The following is a 15,996-nucleotide window of genomic DNA, read 5'->3' as shown; positions in this document are numbered from 1 at the left end:
TGGGGGGTCTTATTTTCTGTGATTTTTGACCTTGTTGTAATCTGTTTTGTTTCATCCTCCTGATAGCCTTGATATGAAAGTATCCTCCTCATACTCACTGTATGAGGGAGGTCCCCTTTAGATGGGGGCCAGGTTTTGGCCTCTGGTTCCCAGTAGCAAGGGCCTGGTGTGATTTAATATATCTATATTAGCTATTCAGGTTTGTTGGCAATAGGAAGCTTCCAAAGGAGAAGCCCTCCCAGAAAAAGCAAACTAAACTATAAAAATAATGAAAAGAACCTTTGACTTAAATGAAAATAAAGTGATTATTCAGCTGTACAAGTCTCTAGTGTGCCTCATCTAGAGTACTGTATCCAAGAAGGAAGACAACTCTCATACCAGGAACAGTTGTGGGCCTCAGGACTGCACACCAGACATTATAGGGCTGATCTCATAGAGATCTTTAAAATACTAAACAAATTAGAAGATATTAATCCAGATCACTTCTTTAAAATGTTGTATAAAGTGCATACAACAGCTCAACAAGCCCTCCAAATGTACTCACTAGAAAGGAGACGAGAGAGAGAAATAATATACACATGGAAGATACTGGAGGGCCAAGTACCAAATCTACACAGAAAAATAACAACGTAGTGGAGTGAATGATATGGAAGAAAATGCAGGATTGAACCAGTGAAAAGCAGAGTTGCCATAGGCACAATCAGAGAGCACTGTATAAACATCAGAGGTTCGCGTTTGTTCAACACCCTCCCAGCGAGCATAAGAAATATTGCCGGAACAACCGTGGACATCTTCAAGAGGAAACTAGATTGTTTCCTCCAAGGAGTGCCGGACCAACTGGGCTGTGGTGGGTATGTGGGCCTGCGGGGTGCTCTAAGTAACAGCCTATTGGACCAAACTCTCTCAAGTTGAGCCTGGCCTCAGGCCGGGCTTGGGGAGTAGAAGAACTCCCAGAACCCCATCAACCAGGTATCAAGCCACAATGTAGGACAGAAGATAGGAGATTTTTCCATCCATAGGGTAATAAACCCATGGAATTGCCTACCCACTGAAGCTGTAAATGCCAAGCAAATATTTAAAGTAAAAATTTAGCTAAAAAATCCTCAGGAATAAAGGAAGGGCCTTCAACAAGCAGCCGGCTTCTTGTTCCCGTCAAGGCCACTAGAAACAGTGGACCTCGGGAAAATTCAGATAAACATAATTTAGTATATAATAAAGTCCATAATGCTTGAAGATGTGCAACAATGAATAAATAAAAACCAAACGGCTTGTAATTCACAATAATTTAACATGTATGGAAGCCAGACTTGAATGAATTTCATAATCACACAGTACTGTGTCTCAAAACCTTATACAAATGTGCTTAACCTTCTATCTCTGAATCTGCATAATGCAATGAGGCATAAAACACAATCCTGCATTAACATCTACATATGAAAACAAAATGTAGGCAGCTTTACTCTAACCACACCATTCTAAAGCTCGGTCAATGTGCCGTAAGACACCGAAGCGACCATGACAGTAATGATGCCATAACAAAGATGCTAGACGTTATTTACAAATCATTTAGCTTAAAAACTGCCCAAGTTTTACTATTTGTCAACCTAAAAATAGAAGCATTTTGCTAATTGTTTGCCACAATATGGTGGCAACCACAATAGCCTTTTGACCACTATAACCTAGGATGACCATCACTATAACCTAGGATGACCATCACTATAACCTAGGATGACCATCACTATAACCTAGGATGACCATCACTATAACCTAGGATGACCATCACTATAACCTAGGATGACCATCACTATAACCTAGGATGACCATCACTATAACCTAGGATGACCATCACTATAACCTAGGATGACCATCACTATAACCTAGGAAGACCATCACTATAACCTAGGAAGACCATCACTATAACCTAGGAAGACCAAAATTTAAGCCCAAGAGACTGACTGCTTCTCATGTACTCAGTGATCTACATTGTAATGTGTAATACTGTAAACTTTCACACACATCATGGTGTACATTGTAATGTGTAATACCATAAATACACACACTTGCTGGAGTACATAGTGTGGCTTAACACTGATTACAGATGATTATGTATGAGAAAACATGAAAGTGAGCAAAACAGAGCACACCATTTGCCAGGGTCATGAACAACTGCAATCAAGTGCAATTCAGCATCAAGCATTCAGCTCAATTCATCAAAATCATTGCAACAAGAAATCATTATTTTTTGCTGAAATAAACGTTTCACGTTCAAATAAATCTACATTCAAAAATGTGTACATTCAAGATCATTAACAATTATATATATCCATAATTATACAGTATTGTATCATTTTATAACCATAAAGTATAAAATATACATTGATTCAAAGATCTGGAAATATCTTATGTTACAGTCTTAATAATAAACCTAGCAATAAAAAGATAAGCATGTGATGTATAATGGATAACATTTCCAGTTGGCATATTTACCTGTTTTACGAACATTTCTTTTGTTATTGTATAATATAAACAACCTGAACCAGTACACAGTAAAGTTAGCTGTTAACAGTAAAGTTAATCTAACCTGTTTGTAAGGCCGAGAATAGGAGAATGAAGATCCCTGTGAGGACTGAGAGCTTCGCCGCACCCTTCTGCCTCCACCTGTCTCTCCATTTGCATCACTGTGGTGGTGATGGTGGTGTGAACATGAACCAGTGTGTCGATGGTGGTGGTGGTGGTGATTACTACTGCCCCCACTACCACCAGTACTACCACTTCCTACTCCACCTGCCACACTGGAGGTGGGGGCACTGTGGGCCGAGGATCTTCGAGAGGGTCGTGGAGAGGGCACTGGGGACGTCTGTGTCGTAGAGCTGATCACCCTCTTTGATAATGAGTGCGGAAATGAGAGACCCTCTGGCCCACCTTCTTTCTTCTGCAATGATCCCAGGCCAGAGGAGCGTGAGTGTGACACACCACCTGACCACCGCTGCTGTCCCCGTGAAGATCCACTCTCAACCCCAAGTTCCCGCATTCCACTCCCACTTCCTGGCTGAGATCTCCGAGAGCCAATACCAAGCCCCGTTACCAACCCTCTTGTCCCACTGCCTATCCCCGGTAGCGACCCCCTTGTTCCTCTTCTCCCAAGAAGAGTACTGTGACATCTTTGAAGTGACCCTGGACTTGGAACCATACTGAGAGATGATCGTGATGATGATAATGAGCTACTGGGAGATACTTTAGGTGAAAAGGTTGAACCACTGTTAGAAGATACTTGGAAAGTTTGTGGCGGAATATTTTTGGGAGATGCTCGGCCGGTGGGGAGTGGACCATTCTTGCTGGGAGTTGTGCAGTGGAGCTGGAGGCCGAGAGAGGGATGGGAAGTCACAGCCGCAGGGAGGGTCAGGGCAAGCTGCTGGTTAGGACCCATCACCAACACAACCAACAACCGCCACCCAGGAGAGCCAAAGTCAGTAACACAACATAAAAAACAAAATTACATAAGCTAAACAAAAAATAAGCATAAGACAAAATTAAAAAGCCACAATTAGTAATATAACGTTAAAAAAGAAATAAATCAACATAAAAGAAAACTAAAAGAAAATCCCAAAAGCGCCTACAAATTTTAAAGTGTAAAATTAGTTAGAAAGTGCAGTACAGTACAAAAGCGTAGAGGTCCCATTTTTAATATTTTAGCATAATGTGTTAAAACTTCATCACAACTGGGTATGATAGTTACTTTCTCTACAGAAGAGCCACTACATATCTGTATTCTAAGTACAGTACAGTACTGTGAGCAAAACATTTGTATCCTGGAAAAGAAGCTTTTATCTAAAAGGAAAAATTTATCTTCAGCTTTCTACCACTAAGCCATATCTAGGATCTTGCAGTATAATAATTTTTCTCAAATCATCTTTTCCTCATTATAATGCTACATTGTGTCTTTGTTTGATATGAGACACGTATCTTGAGATCTTGAGATCTTGAGATGATTTTGGGGCTTTAGTGTCCCCGCGGCCCGGTCCTCGACCAGGCCTCCACCCCCAGGAAGCAGCCTGTGACAGCTGACTAACACCCAGGTACCCATTTTACTGCTAGGTAACAGGGGCATAGGGTGAAAGAAATTCTGCCCATTGTTTCTCGCCGGCGCCTGGGATCGAACCCAGGACCACAGGATCACAAGTCCAGCGTGCTGTCCGCTCGGCCGACTGGCTCCCGTATGGCAGCTTAAGTGTCTGTGGTTGTTTGTGAAATGTTTATAATATATTAAATGTTTCTCATCGTGAACACAAGATCAAGATGACAATATTTGGGATAATTTTATCTTGGATCTACCAGGAGGCCTGGTCGGGGACCGGACCACGGGGACGTTGAGCCCCAAAATCATTGCAAGGTAAGATAAGGTAACCACGTTGGTAGAAACAGAGACATAAAATAAATTACTGACGAAGTTCTTCTCCTAATATCTTCCCACTGTACAAAGCATGAATGGCGTAAAGCTGTGGGTACCACATAACAATTATTTTATCCTTATGATAAAGGAGATACAGATTACAAGTATTGTACAGGAATATAATGCAGTTAATGACAGTTTTCACTGGTCATTTTGTGAATTTACTATATAGAATTAGCTAAAAAATACTCAGTGTGGAATATTCTGTAGTTAGCTCAAAGTACAATGTAGTCAGCTATATGTACCACCACATGGTGGTACAGTTGACTAAGGCGCGTCTGGGAATAGACCATGAGTAGGTTCGAACCCTCACCAAGGTTCTTGTGGATGTGTTCATTTGATATATCACACTATTGTGACGTCTGTGTGAATTTTATGTACATCTGCCTTTATCAAACATCAAACTTAATTTTCAACTGTAGTAAATGGTACTAACACAACTTTGCCTGCAATGCTTTGCATTATTAATAATGGGTACATTAGTATGTGTGTAACTAAAGCTAGGAAGTCCTGTTAGTAAGTCCTGTCCCTGCACTTGTACATTATTCTATGTTCTTTGTACACACCTTCTTTTGAATAAAAAATTATTATTATTATTACACACACAAATCACAATAGCGTGATATATCAAATGAACAAATCCACAAGGGCCATGATGAGGGTTTGAACCTGTGCACGGGATGTTCCCAGCTGAACCTCAGTAAACTGTGCCACGACATGGTTAAAAGAATTGCAACCTGGAGTGCTATACTGCCCTCATTAGGATCCCGAAGCTTCTTCAAAACCCAATCGGAGTTTTCACACAATTCCCCCCATGCACCCAAGTTCTGTCAACCAAATGTTCTACCTCTATGCCCTTACTTCAATACACACAGAAATTACAATAACGTGAAATATCAAATGATATATTCCGTGCGTAGATTCGAACCCTCATCACGGGCCTCGTGGATTTGTTCATCTGATATCACGCTATTGTGATTTCTGTATGTGTTGAAGTAAGGGCATAGAAGTAGAACATTTGGTTGACAGAGCCCGGGTGCATGGGGGGAATTGTATGAAACCCCGATTGGGCTTCGGAGAAGCTTTGGGATCCTAGTGAGGGCAGTAGCACTCCAGGTTGCAATTCTTTTAACCATGTTGTGGCACAGTTGACCGAGGTTCAGCTGGGAACATTCCATGCGTAGGTTCAAACCCTCATCACGGCCCTTGTGGATTTGTTGCCTCCTTGTGTATAAACAAACACTTCAGATAATGTACTATCAAAAGTACAAATATTAATATAATTACAAGTTCGTATCTCTTGCTTCTACATGAAGCAACACATACGATGCCATGACACAAGATTGTGTTACATTTGTTAAATCTCTACTGAAAATATCCCCCCCCCCCCCACCTCCAAGTGTAATGCTACACAACTAAACCCGGCTAACTAAAGTGATGACGTACAATTTAAACATAGTGATAAATAACTACAAGCACCACGGGCCTCATAGCCTGGTGGATGACGGGCCTCGTAGCCTGGTGGATAGCGCGCAGGACTCGTAATTCTGCGGTGCGGGTTCGATTCCCGCACGAGGCAGAAACAAATGGGCCAAGTTTTCTTTCACCCTATGCCCCTGTTACCTAGCAGTAAATAGGAACCTGGGTGTTAGTCAGCTGTCACGGGCTGCTTCCTGGGGGTGGAGGCCTGGTCGAGGACCGGGCCGCGGCAACACTAAAGCCCCGAAATCATCTCAAGATAACCTCAAGAAGATAACCACCACTTCCCAAGCTAAAAGTATATATATCAACATTTTTCTGTAAATCATCTGTGAAACCAAGTGATCCATATTTCAAGAGGCGAGTATAGTATTGTGGTACCCCTGAACACACAGAAAATAGCCACATTAAGCAAGAAAACTTTAGTTATGATAATTAATTCACTGAAATACAGTACAGTACATACAGCACTACTGTATGGGACTATACAGTACTGTACAGTACAGCACTGTGCTGTACAGTACAGTATGGTACATTACAATAATACTTAGCTTTTTTGTTTCATGTCATAAAAGTTTTTAAAATAAAGTGTAGGCCAAATAGAGTAATAAATTATCATCATTTTACTAATTTATATGTGCAGTTCATGTTTTATTTCAAACTTCATGACTAGTGTTCATTTACACTTCTAAAAGATATTTTATTCATTATGCTAATCACTTTTTGGCATAAGTATATGCACATCATATTATTGTCATTTTAAACACATTGAATGCATTGTTTTCGTAATTAACTAAGTAATTACCAAAGCAGTGCATTAAATTTGTCCAAAATTACACAATAATGAAAATACAGTATAGCCGTTGCATGCCTTGACTAGGCTACAGCACCCCATAATAAAGACTATCTTAATGGCATACAATGCTTCAAATCATATTAAATCATATAAATCAAATATATGCTTTATATATAGTAGCCTTACAAGTGCCTTACGTGTTGAAACATGCAACACAGCTACTGGAATTGTAAATTATTTCATTTCCTAAATGATCTGTATTTATTATTGTGAAATCATTACACAATATAATCTATTTCAAGAGGAGAGTACAGTATTGTAGTACCCCCTGAACACTGAGAATTGTGTGATCTAGTAAACTAATTTAATGCTGAACCTTAATAGTTTTCATAATTTTCAAATTATTTTCATGTTATTACCACAAACAATAACAAAGAACTATGGCATAGAGACATGAAGTTTTCATCACTAAACATTACGAGAGAGAGGGAGAGCTGTAATGATACTTGCAAGCATTCTACACTAGCTAGTAAAGCAAGCAATAAAGCAAAGCATCGCTTACATAAGCAATCGAAAGGTAAAACAAATGCTGGGCTCGTTGAAGAGAGGAGTTGCTTACACTGGCTTATCGAACAGGGTTGTGAGGTGGGCAACTAGAACTTTGGCTAACTAGATATGGCTTACTTGCATGACAGTAATCAATAAAGGTATACTAGAGCTGGCATATCTTAAGATATGCACATGATAGATAAATGACTACAAAGGGTATATTGAGGAGTACTAGTGGTGTAATGGGTACAGGGTGTGTAATTACCCAAGTGTAAAGGCTCGTGGTGTCCCGTCTTCCCAGCACTCTGTCATATAACGCTTTGAAATTACTGACGGTTTTGGCCTCCACCACTTTCTCACCTAACTTGTTCCAACCGTCTACCACTCTGTTTGCAAAAGTGAATTTTCTTATTTCTCCGGCAGCTTTGTTTCGTTAGTTTAAATCTATGACCTCTTGTTCTTGAAGTTCCAGGTCTCAGGAATTCTTCCCTATCAATTTTATCGATTCCTGTTACTATTTTGTACGTATTTATATCACCTCAATTTTTCCTTCTATCTTCTAGTTTTGTCATATTTAATGCCTCTAACCTCTCCTCATAGCTCTTGGCCTTCAGTTCTGGGAGCCATTTAATGGCATGTATTTTGCACCTTTTCCAGTGGTGGTGTAATGGGTACAAGGTGGTGTAATGGGTACAAGGTGGTGTAATGGTTATAGGGTGGTGTAATGGGTACAAGGTGGTGTAATGGTTATAGGGGTGGTGTAATGAGTATTGAAAAGTATCCATATACAGTCACCTGCTCAGAACTCACTTTCAACTGTCTTGCATTCTTCTAATTACATTGTAACTTCCCTCATCTGCTAATTTATGATCTCCCTATATTGCTTAATTTCATTATCCAGCTTTCCTCCAATTACAGTGTCTTATTAGAACTTTGTGCCCACTAGTTCATCTTTGAGATCCTGAGTAACCACTATCGGGTCCTCTATGCACATATCCTAATTTGCAATCTAAGTCTTCATACTCACCTGTGTATATTTTAATTGTTTTTTCCCCACTTTCAGAGTTTTCTTCATTGGGCCTGTTACAAGTGATATTTCCACTTCGAACAGTCAATGGCACTTTTCTTCATCTCGGCAATACTTCCACCTCCTCTGTCTGCTTTAACTTGAGTAAATGTGGTTTGACCTGTTTATTACTTGTAGATTACATGGTGATGACTTCAAAAGTTCTTCTACTCCTGCAGCTTGGCCTGTGGCCAACCTTCTTCAGTGACTGCCGGGTCTCCAACAACATGATCATTGTAAAGAGACAGCTGGTAATACTGTATGTGCTATATCTGATCCAAGATTCCTTTAATTTTCTCCTTTAAGCAGTTATCTCTTGTTCCTTTTACCCCCGTCCCATCCCTAATCTTTATCCTGACCCCTTCCAAGTGCTAAATAGTTGTAATGGCTTAGTGTTTTCCCCCTGATAGTACCCTTCCTTTCCCTTCCTCTGCTGAGGCATCCTAACCCCCTGCCCCCCATTCTAATTATATTGTATTAATATATTGTCAACCTATGTCTGTTTTCTTAAACAACGCTGTTTGTCGACCTATTTGTATTTGTGCTGCTTTTTCAGCCATGTTTCCCCCTTTTTATCTTTATTTTTATTTATTCTCAACACCTTTTATTCTTTATACTCATTTAGTATTAAGTATTAGTCATTAAAGTTTTTCCTGCCCAAAACGCTTTGCGTAATAGTGGCTTTAGGCATTGTATGTACTAGCTCTATCTATAAATCTATCAATTTATGTAAAATCTCTTGTATGTATGTACCTTACCTGAATAAACATTTTATTTTATTTATTTATTTATATTTTGAGGTCACACAAGCCTACTGTAGCCATTGTCCAGACCAGCTTTGTGGTGTTGCAGTTTCTCCAAGAGCTTCCTGCAATAATCATGTTCTGGTTCATTTTATCAGTTTTGCATCATCTGCAAACATTGTCATGTAGATCAGTTAAATCACTGACATATATTAGAAACAGAATGATAACCAATCTCTCCTCTCACTATTACTCTCTGCCATCTGTTTAACATATATTTTCACCCCACTTCAGTATTCTTCTAGTTACTTTGATGTGTTTCTCAAGCTTGTATAGAAAGTTGTTTTGTAGAATCAAATTGACAAATTTTGTGAAATCCATGAAAATGCAATCAGCCCATTCATTACTTTCTTTTTGATCATTATCATCTTGTCGAAGAATTAATAGGTTCATCAGATGTCTTCTCTTCCGATGACCCACAGTGTAGTTTTGGTTACAAAATTACTCATACGAACTCCAATAGCCTCTTGCTGATTACCATCCAGTACCTTATTTGTCAAAGAATTGTATTTGTACAACTTTCTATATCTGCAGCAGTCTCCGTGGTGTAGTGGTAAGACACTCGCCTGGCGTTCCGCGAGCGCTATGTCATGGGTTCGTATCCTGGCCGGGGAGGATTTACTGGGCGCAATTCCTTAACTGTAGCCTCTGTTTAACGCAACAGTAAAATGTGTACTTGGATGAAAAAACGATTCTTCGCGGCAGGGGATCGTATTCCAGGGACCATAGGATTAAGGACTTGCCCGAAACGCTACGCGTACTAGTGGCTGTACAAGAATGTAACAACTCTTGTATATATCTCAAAAAAAAAAAAAAAAAAAAAAAAAAAAAAAAAAATACAGGCTTGTTGTTTAGCATCTCCTATCTATCATTTTCTTAAATACAGTATAGATATGCTATTAGCTGTCTCCCAGCTGTCTGGTAGTTTTCCTCTCTTCAGTTACACCTTGTAGATTATTGTAAGACATTTGCTTAAAACTTCAGCAGATTTCTTTGGTATCCATGAGAAAACCTGGTCATATAACCTCTGATATGTTTAGACCCCTCAGAATGTTTCTTTATGTACTCTGCAATTACTTCTGGACAATACTTCTGTCACTCTGTCAAGGGTGTCCTGTCTGCTATAGCTGTCGGGTGTTCAGAGTCCAGTTTGGGTTAATGGCAAGTCAACTTTAGATGTGTTAGTGGTACATAGTACTCTGGTGGCTGTTATATTAAGTCTTTGTGTACATGGCTCAAATGATGCTGGAGGTTGATAGTGTTATTGGCATACTGTATCAAATGTTAGTGATACCTGTATAATGTATCGGTGATAGTGGTCTACTGTGTTGGTATTAGTAACCAATTCTAAATTAACCGTAGGTTAAATATATACTTCCTTATATATCCATATAATTAAGTACTGTATACAGTACTATAGTTACAGGATGAGAGGTACACAAGTGGTGTCCCATCTTCCCAGTACTACGTCATGTGAAACTTTGAAACTACTGAAGGTTCTGTGTATATTAATATTTGTTTGGAAGGGGCGAGCTCCAGCTCTTTGGTCACACTGTTGAACCTTAAATTGACTTGGGTATGGGAACAGGTACACACATGTATTTATGCACTCTCCTACCTGTGTTTCGGGTACTGAATGCCAGCTTCTGCCTGTTAAAGTGTTTACGCTTAAGAATATTAATAAATGTGTTGATAGTACTGTATACAAAACTGGAAATTGCATCCCTCAATCAATTAATAAAAATTTGCTTAACCCCTTTATTGTTTTTGTGACTCCTACACTTTGCTAAAAAAAAAAAAATGCCAGAACGTTCCGATGACTGTAATCCTCATTTTCAATATCATTTCAGTTCACTTTAAATCGCCTTTTTGTTACTTTATTTTGCTTTCAATGAATTTTGAAAAACCATCATAAAGTACTGTACAACTCTTTAGCTTAAAAAGATACCTAATGAACACTTTACCATATATAGTAACTTTGCAGTATGCACTGGAAGTAAAATATCGCTAAGCAATTTGCGCTTGGGCCAAGACACTGGTAGCACCAAAAATTAGAAAGGGGCAAAATCGTGAAAGGGTTATTACAATACAGTACAGTACTAGATAACCTAGATTGCAAATTGAATGAACGACCCAAAAAAAAGGCCAAAAGGTCCAAAAAAACTTTTAATAAAAGTTATGCCTTAATTATAATCACACAAGCCCCCAAAAAAGTCTTACCTAACCTAAGGCTTATAAATATGTACTGTATTTGGATAGACCCGTGGTAAATTGTGCTAATGGTGATGGTTTCATGGGAAATCATCAACAATTGAAAATTTCAAAGATTTATGCTATTTCTTTAACTCTTTCTTTAACATTTCTTTAATGACATGAAGAAAATAACTGATTTTCACCATTTTGACATATTGTGTGCTCGGCTGTCTGTTCTACAATCCCTTCAGAATGGATTTTTCATAGACCCTATACGTTTGGAGTTGCAATTGTTTTTGGTCTAAATTTGCCGCATATTTCAAATGCCATATTGAAATTTTTTTTTACAGTAAACTACTGTACTGTATACTGAAAACCTATATTCTAATTTATGGAAATGAAGATCATATGCTATTTTGAGAGAATAATAACACCAAATGAACAACTGGTGATAGTTGAAACTTTTTATTCTGATTTGAAAATCTGAAGTTTTTAATATTCAATTTTAAGATTATTTTTGATTCTCTAGTTTTTCAAGTTACGTTGTGATCACTTAGACAAAGTTGGAGCATTTGTCTAGTTGATTATGCACAAAAAATTGGAGTGTGTTTGTGCAAGTTTGAAAAATTTGAGTTATGTCAAATCGTATATGTATGTTTTGTGCGGTTTAAGGGTTAATCTATCTTTGATAAGGAAGTTTATTTCCCAGAATATAAAAAAAAATCCACATTTCACTAACAGCAAAACTAATAAAATATTTATCTTTTGTATTTTATTTACAAAAATTATACTTGACTCAATGGACCAGTTACTTTCTGGTTCAGTGAGTCCTAGATGACATATTTATTTATAAATCATTCCATGGCATTTTCAATTATCATGAATTTACCATCTTGAAGTTATTTTGAGATGATTTCAGGGCTTAGCATCCCCGTGGCCCAGTCCTCGACCAGGCCTCCTTTATGTTACTCATCCCAAGAAGCAGCCCGTAGCAGCTGTCTAACTCCCAGGTACCAATTTACTGCTAGGTGACCAGAGCCATCATGGTGAAAGAAACTCTGCCCATTTGTTTCCGCCTTCTCTGGAGATCGAACCCGGAACCTTAGGACTACGAATAGGACTACTGACAGGGCGCTGTCTGGCCCTGTCAGGCCCTCTTGTAAACAAGTGGTTTTGCTTACAAGCAACAAAAGTTTACTATATGTTGTCGGTTGTCATATTATGAATCCTAAAGTTTATTGTATGACAATTCGATGAATCCAGAATCCAAACTATTCCTAATGTATATACAATATGCAGTACTTTAAGTTATTTTCAATCTTTAATTTACACGAGAATTCAGCTTCCAGTTTACACACGAATTTAGCCCTCCAGTTTACACGAGAATTTAACTTCCAGTTTACACGAGAATTTAGCTTCCAGGTTACACGAGAATTTAGCTTCCAATTCACATTGAAATATGAATAATTTTGTAAAAATAACAAAATATACAGTCTACAACAGGGGCAATTACTATATTGGTGTAAACTACAAACAATTATGAAGTGAACTGTTGCCCTCTATATCTTTGCTTGACAACAACGTGAAAAATAAACTGAACTAAAAAAGGATAAAAGTGACAGTTATGATACATAACAATCAAAATGACTTGCATATCAAGTAGGCTTACAGTGGCATAATACAATATTTCTAGTCGTACGTGTTTAAACAGTGCGTAATCAATAGCAGTTTCTAGGGTTAGTATTTTAAGCTACGTCCACCTTTCCCGACAAAAGCAAAAGAATCTAATACCGTGTGCGTAATTTAATTATCAAATAATGTTAAATTATATTAGTGTCTTAATTTAATAAAAATAAAAATGACAAAATAGAATAAAGCAATGTAATTAAAGAGAAAATAGTAGACAGAAAATTACCTCCAAATAAAGCTGATTAATATGGAAAGAATACAAAAAAAAAAAACTACATAAGAATGCCATTTGAGGATCGACAACAGTGCAGTTCTAGAACAATGTTGTTCAGGAACAAGCAACAAGATTAGGAAAAGTCATCCATATACCAGAAATACATAATCATATTTGTAAATAAAATTGTACGAGAATAGCTCGGCGTGTTGGTATTAACAATGAAAGGAAAGCTTCTGCAGTATTAAGTCTGTTGAACAGTGGATGCAGGAAAAAGGCTATATGTTTATGGATTAAGCTGAGAAAATGAATAACATTCAAGGAAAAAATTAGTTTAAGGAAGCATTTCATAGTATGTAAAGCAATTAAAAAAAATGCAAACAATTGATTGGATGAATACAATAACTGTGATAACAAATAATGCATTATGAAATGGTTTGTAATTGTTATCAGTTAAGGTACAAAAGGAAGCAGAATATTAAAAAATACAGCACCATCTATATCATTACAACGAAAGCAAAGATGATGATGGCCAAGGCATGACAATTCACGCTGTTACACAGACTGTTGAAATAAATACTAGAGCAGCTTATAAGACAGACAAGCTCAGGCTCGCATCTCAAAGCCTTTAAAAACGCAAGACTGTCTCAGATAAAGTGGATGATTAAGGTGTGAGATTGTCATAGAGAAATCGTCCACCTACCGGTCCTGCCTTGGAAGGTGTCTGTGTACCAATGGATTCCCGCACCACCTTGCGTCCCTCCTCGTCCTCTGCTACTTCAGTATTTTGCTTGATTTGCTGCAAGATTTAACTGGTGATGATACCTTTCCCACTGAGTATGCAGAATGCAAAATACATGCAATACTGACCTTCAGGAAAACAACCATTTACTATAAAACATTGTACATTTAGATCGGCAAATAAATAAGTACACTATAACTAACCAATGTACAAAACTAGGTAGACCAAAAAGTCATAAATACATATACAGCATACTGAAAGTACTTTTGTTTGATTTCCCACCGTCAAGAACAGGTAGCATATTAAGTTTATCAACCCCCTACCTTCTCCTCTCTTACCTTGAGGAGGTTCTGAGATCAATGTTTTTACAGTCTAGTCTCTGACCAGGCCTGCTTGTTGGGTCTGGTCAAACAGGCTGTTAGATGCATTTTTCATTACTTGATCATGTAAGTCACCTCATTACTTTCCTGACAGTTGGAAAGCTTATTTAGTACTATAGACCTGCAGTATTTGTAAATTGTTGTAGAACTAACCTGGAGCTTGGCTAGTGGAATAATGTCACAGTTCTGGGGTCGGTGCCACACAGTCTTCTGTGATGTGGCGTTGTAGTAGTAGAACCGTGATGTGTTGATGTCAAACAATTCCCACCACTGGTTGTCATCGAACTTCTTCCTGTTGGTGAAAAAGACAGTTTGACAATTTTTTGCTTCCCAGGAATATTCCTTTGCATGCCACTAGTCTCAGGGTGGCCCACTATGACAAAACATAGGCTACTCTCTAATTGTCTGACAGTGGCTATCATTTTCTTTTGAAAACTATTTACTCAACATTCGTTTGGTAAGATTAGATAATAAAATAATTAGTTACGACAGTCATTTGCAGCCAAATCACAAAGTGTTTTCATAAACTCCTATGAAATATCTTTAAATATCTTTAAATCTATCTAAAAATATATAATATCTTTAATATCTAAAAATATCTTTAAATATCTTATAAACTGCCAGACCTAGTAAGTGAATTATGGGTACACGACGACAGAACAACCACGTGAAACAATTCATGGTAAACACCCTTCAGGAAGTACGGGTTGGGGGGGATTTCAAATGGTTCCGATAGTTTGAAAGTTTCAACGAATTCATTTGGGCAGTTCATGTTTATCAATATTCCACTTGATACCCACTCAGTATCACAGAGTTCCTCTCTCTGATACTCAGGGTTACCCAGCTCCTCTCCTTGATACTCAATATCAGTCAATTCCTCTCCCTAATATCCACTCAGGATCACCCAATTCCTCTCCCTGATACCCACTAAGAATCTGTAACCACTGTCCATTCTCTCCAGCTCTAAAGGAAATAAAAGTGTTTTGCCTCACTAGAAATAAACAAACCCAAGAAACTCCCCTAATCTATCACGACCAATGCACAGAAAACATCTATATTACAGTGCTTTAATTTTAACTAATAGGTCTCATTTTTAATGGAATGATTGGTTTTGTAAAATATGCAATAAAATATGCACGCGATGAGAGAATGTAATTCTGATAGCACACTCCTCATCTGGTTACTCTCTGCATGCCTCCTATGGGGGCAATAGGCCTTCTGTAGTGTCTTGTACAACTTGTCCAAGTGTCAATATTGCAACCTGTCCTCCAAATATAACGGTATCTATAGTTACTATGGATGGGATGTACATAATACATGCATAGCATTTTGGGCAGGTCAAAATTTTTCCCAGAATACGACCCGACACATCATTTAACAACCAGGTACCCATTTATTGCTGGGTGAACAGAGGCTACAGTTAGGGATTGGCACCTAGTCAATCCTCCCTGGCCAGGATATGAACCCAGACTAAAGCGTCGCAAAGCGCCGGGCGAGTGTCTTACCACTGTGCCATGGGGACTTGTAGGGCTATAGGACTGACCCCAACCCACCTATGACAATACCCCTAACCTAACACCTCCAAAGAATACCTTATCAACCAGGCTGTAATTTATACACCTGGCTGCGAGCAGC

The 15,996-nt window shown here is 38.3% G+C and overlaps 1 protein-coding gene across 11 annotated transcripts in view; it reads right to left on the bottom strand.

The window, feature by feature from the left end:
* RhoGAP93B (MyTH4 and RhoGAP_KIAA1688 domain-containing protein RhoGAP93B) overlaps positions 1 to 15,996 on the bottom strand; it is a 192,291-nt gene that overhangs the window by 28,006 nt on the left and 148,289 nt on the right. For 4 of the 11 annotated variants that reach the window (XM_069309081.1, XM_069309086.1, XM_069309087.1 and 1 more), the window contains 3 exons: positions 14,515 to 14,653; positions 13,943 to 14,038; positions 2,582 to 3,412 (listed from right to left, as the gene is read on the bottom strand). In XM_069309081.1, the coding sequence (XP_069165182.1) occupies positions 2,582 to 3,412; positions 13,943 to 14,038; positions 14,515 to 14,653 (1,066 nt within the window). The remainder of the gene's footprint in view (positions 1 to 2,581; positions 3,413 to 13,942; positions 14,039 to 14,514; positions 14,654 to 15,996) is intronic. The other 7 variants (XM_069309082.1, XM_069309088.1, XM_069309084.1 and 4 more) reach the window with 3 other exon arrangements.

This window comes from Procambarus clarkii, chromosome 64 (genome assembly GCF_040958095.1).
Source record: "Procambarus clarkii isolate CNS0578487 chromosome 64, FALCON_Pclarkii_2.0, whole genome shotgun sequence".
In the NCBI taxonomy this organism is placed as follows: domain Eukaryota; kingdom Metazoa; phylum Arthropoda; class Malacostraca; order Decapoda; family Cambaridae; genus Procambarus; species Procambarus clarkii.
This window is presented reverse-complemented; position numbering and strand designations above follow the sequence as displayed.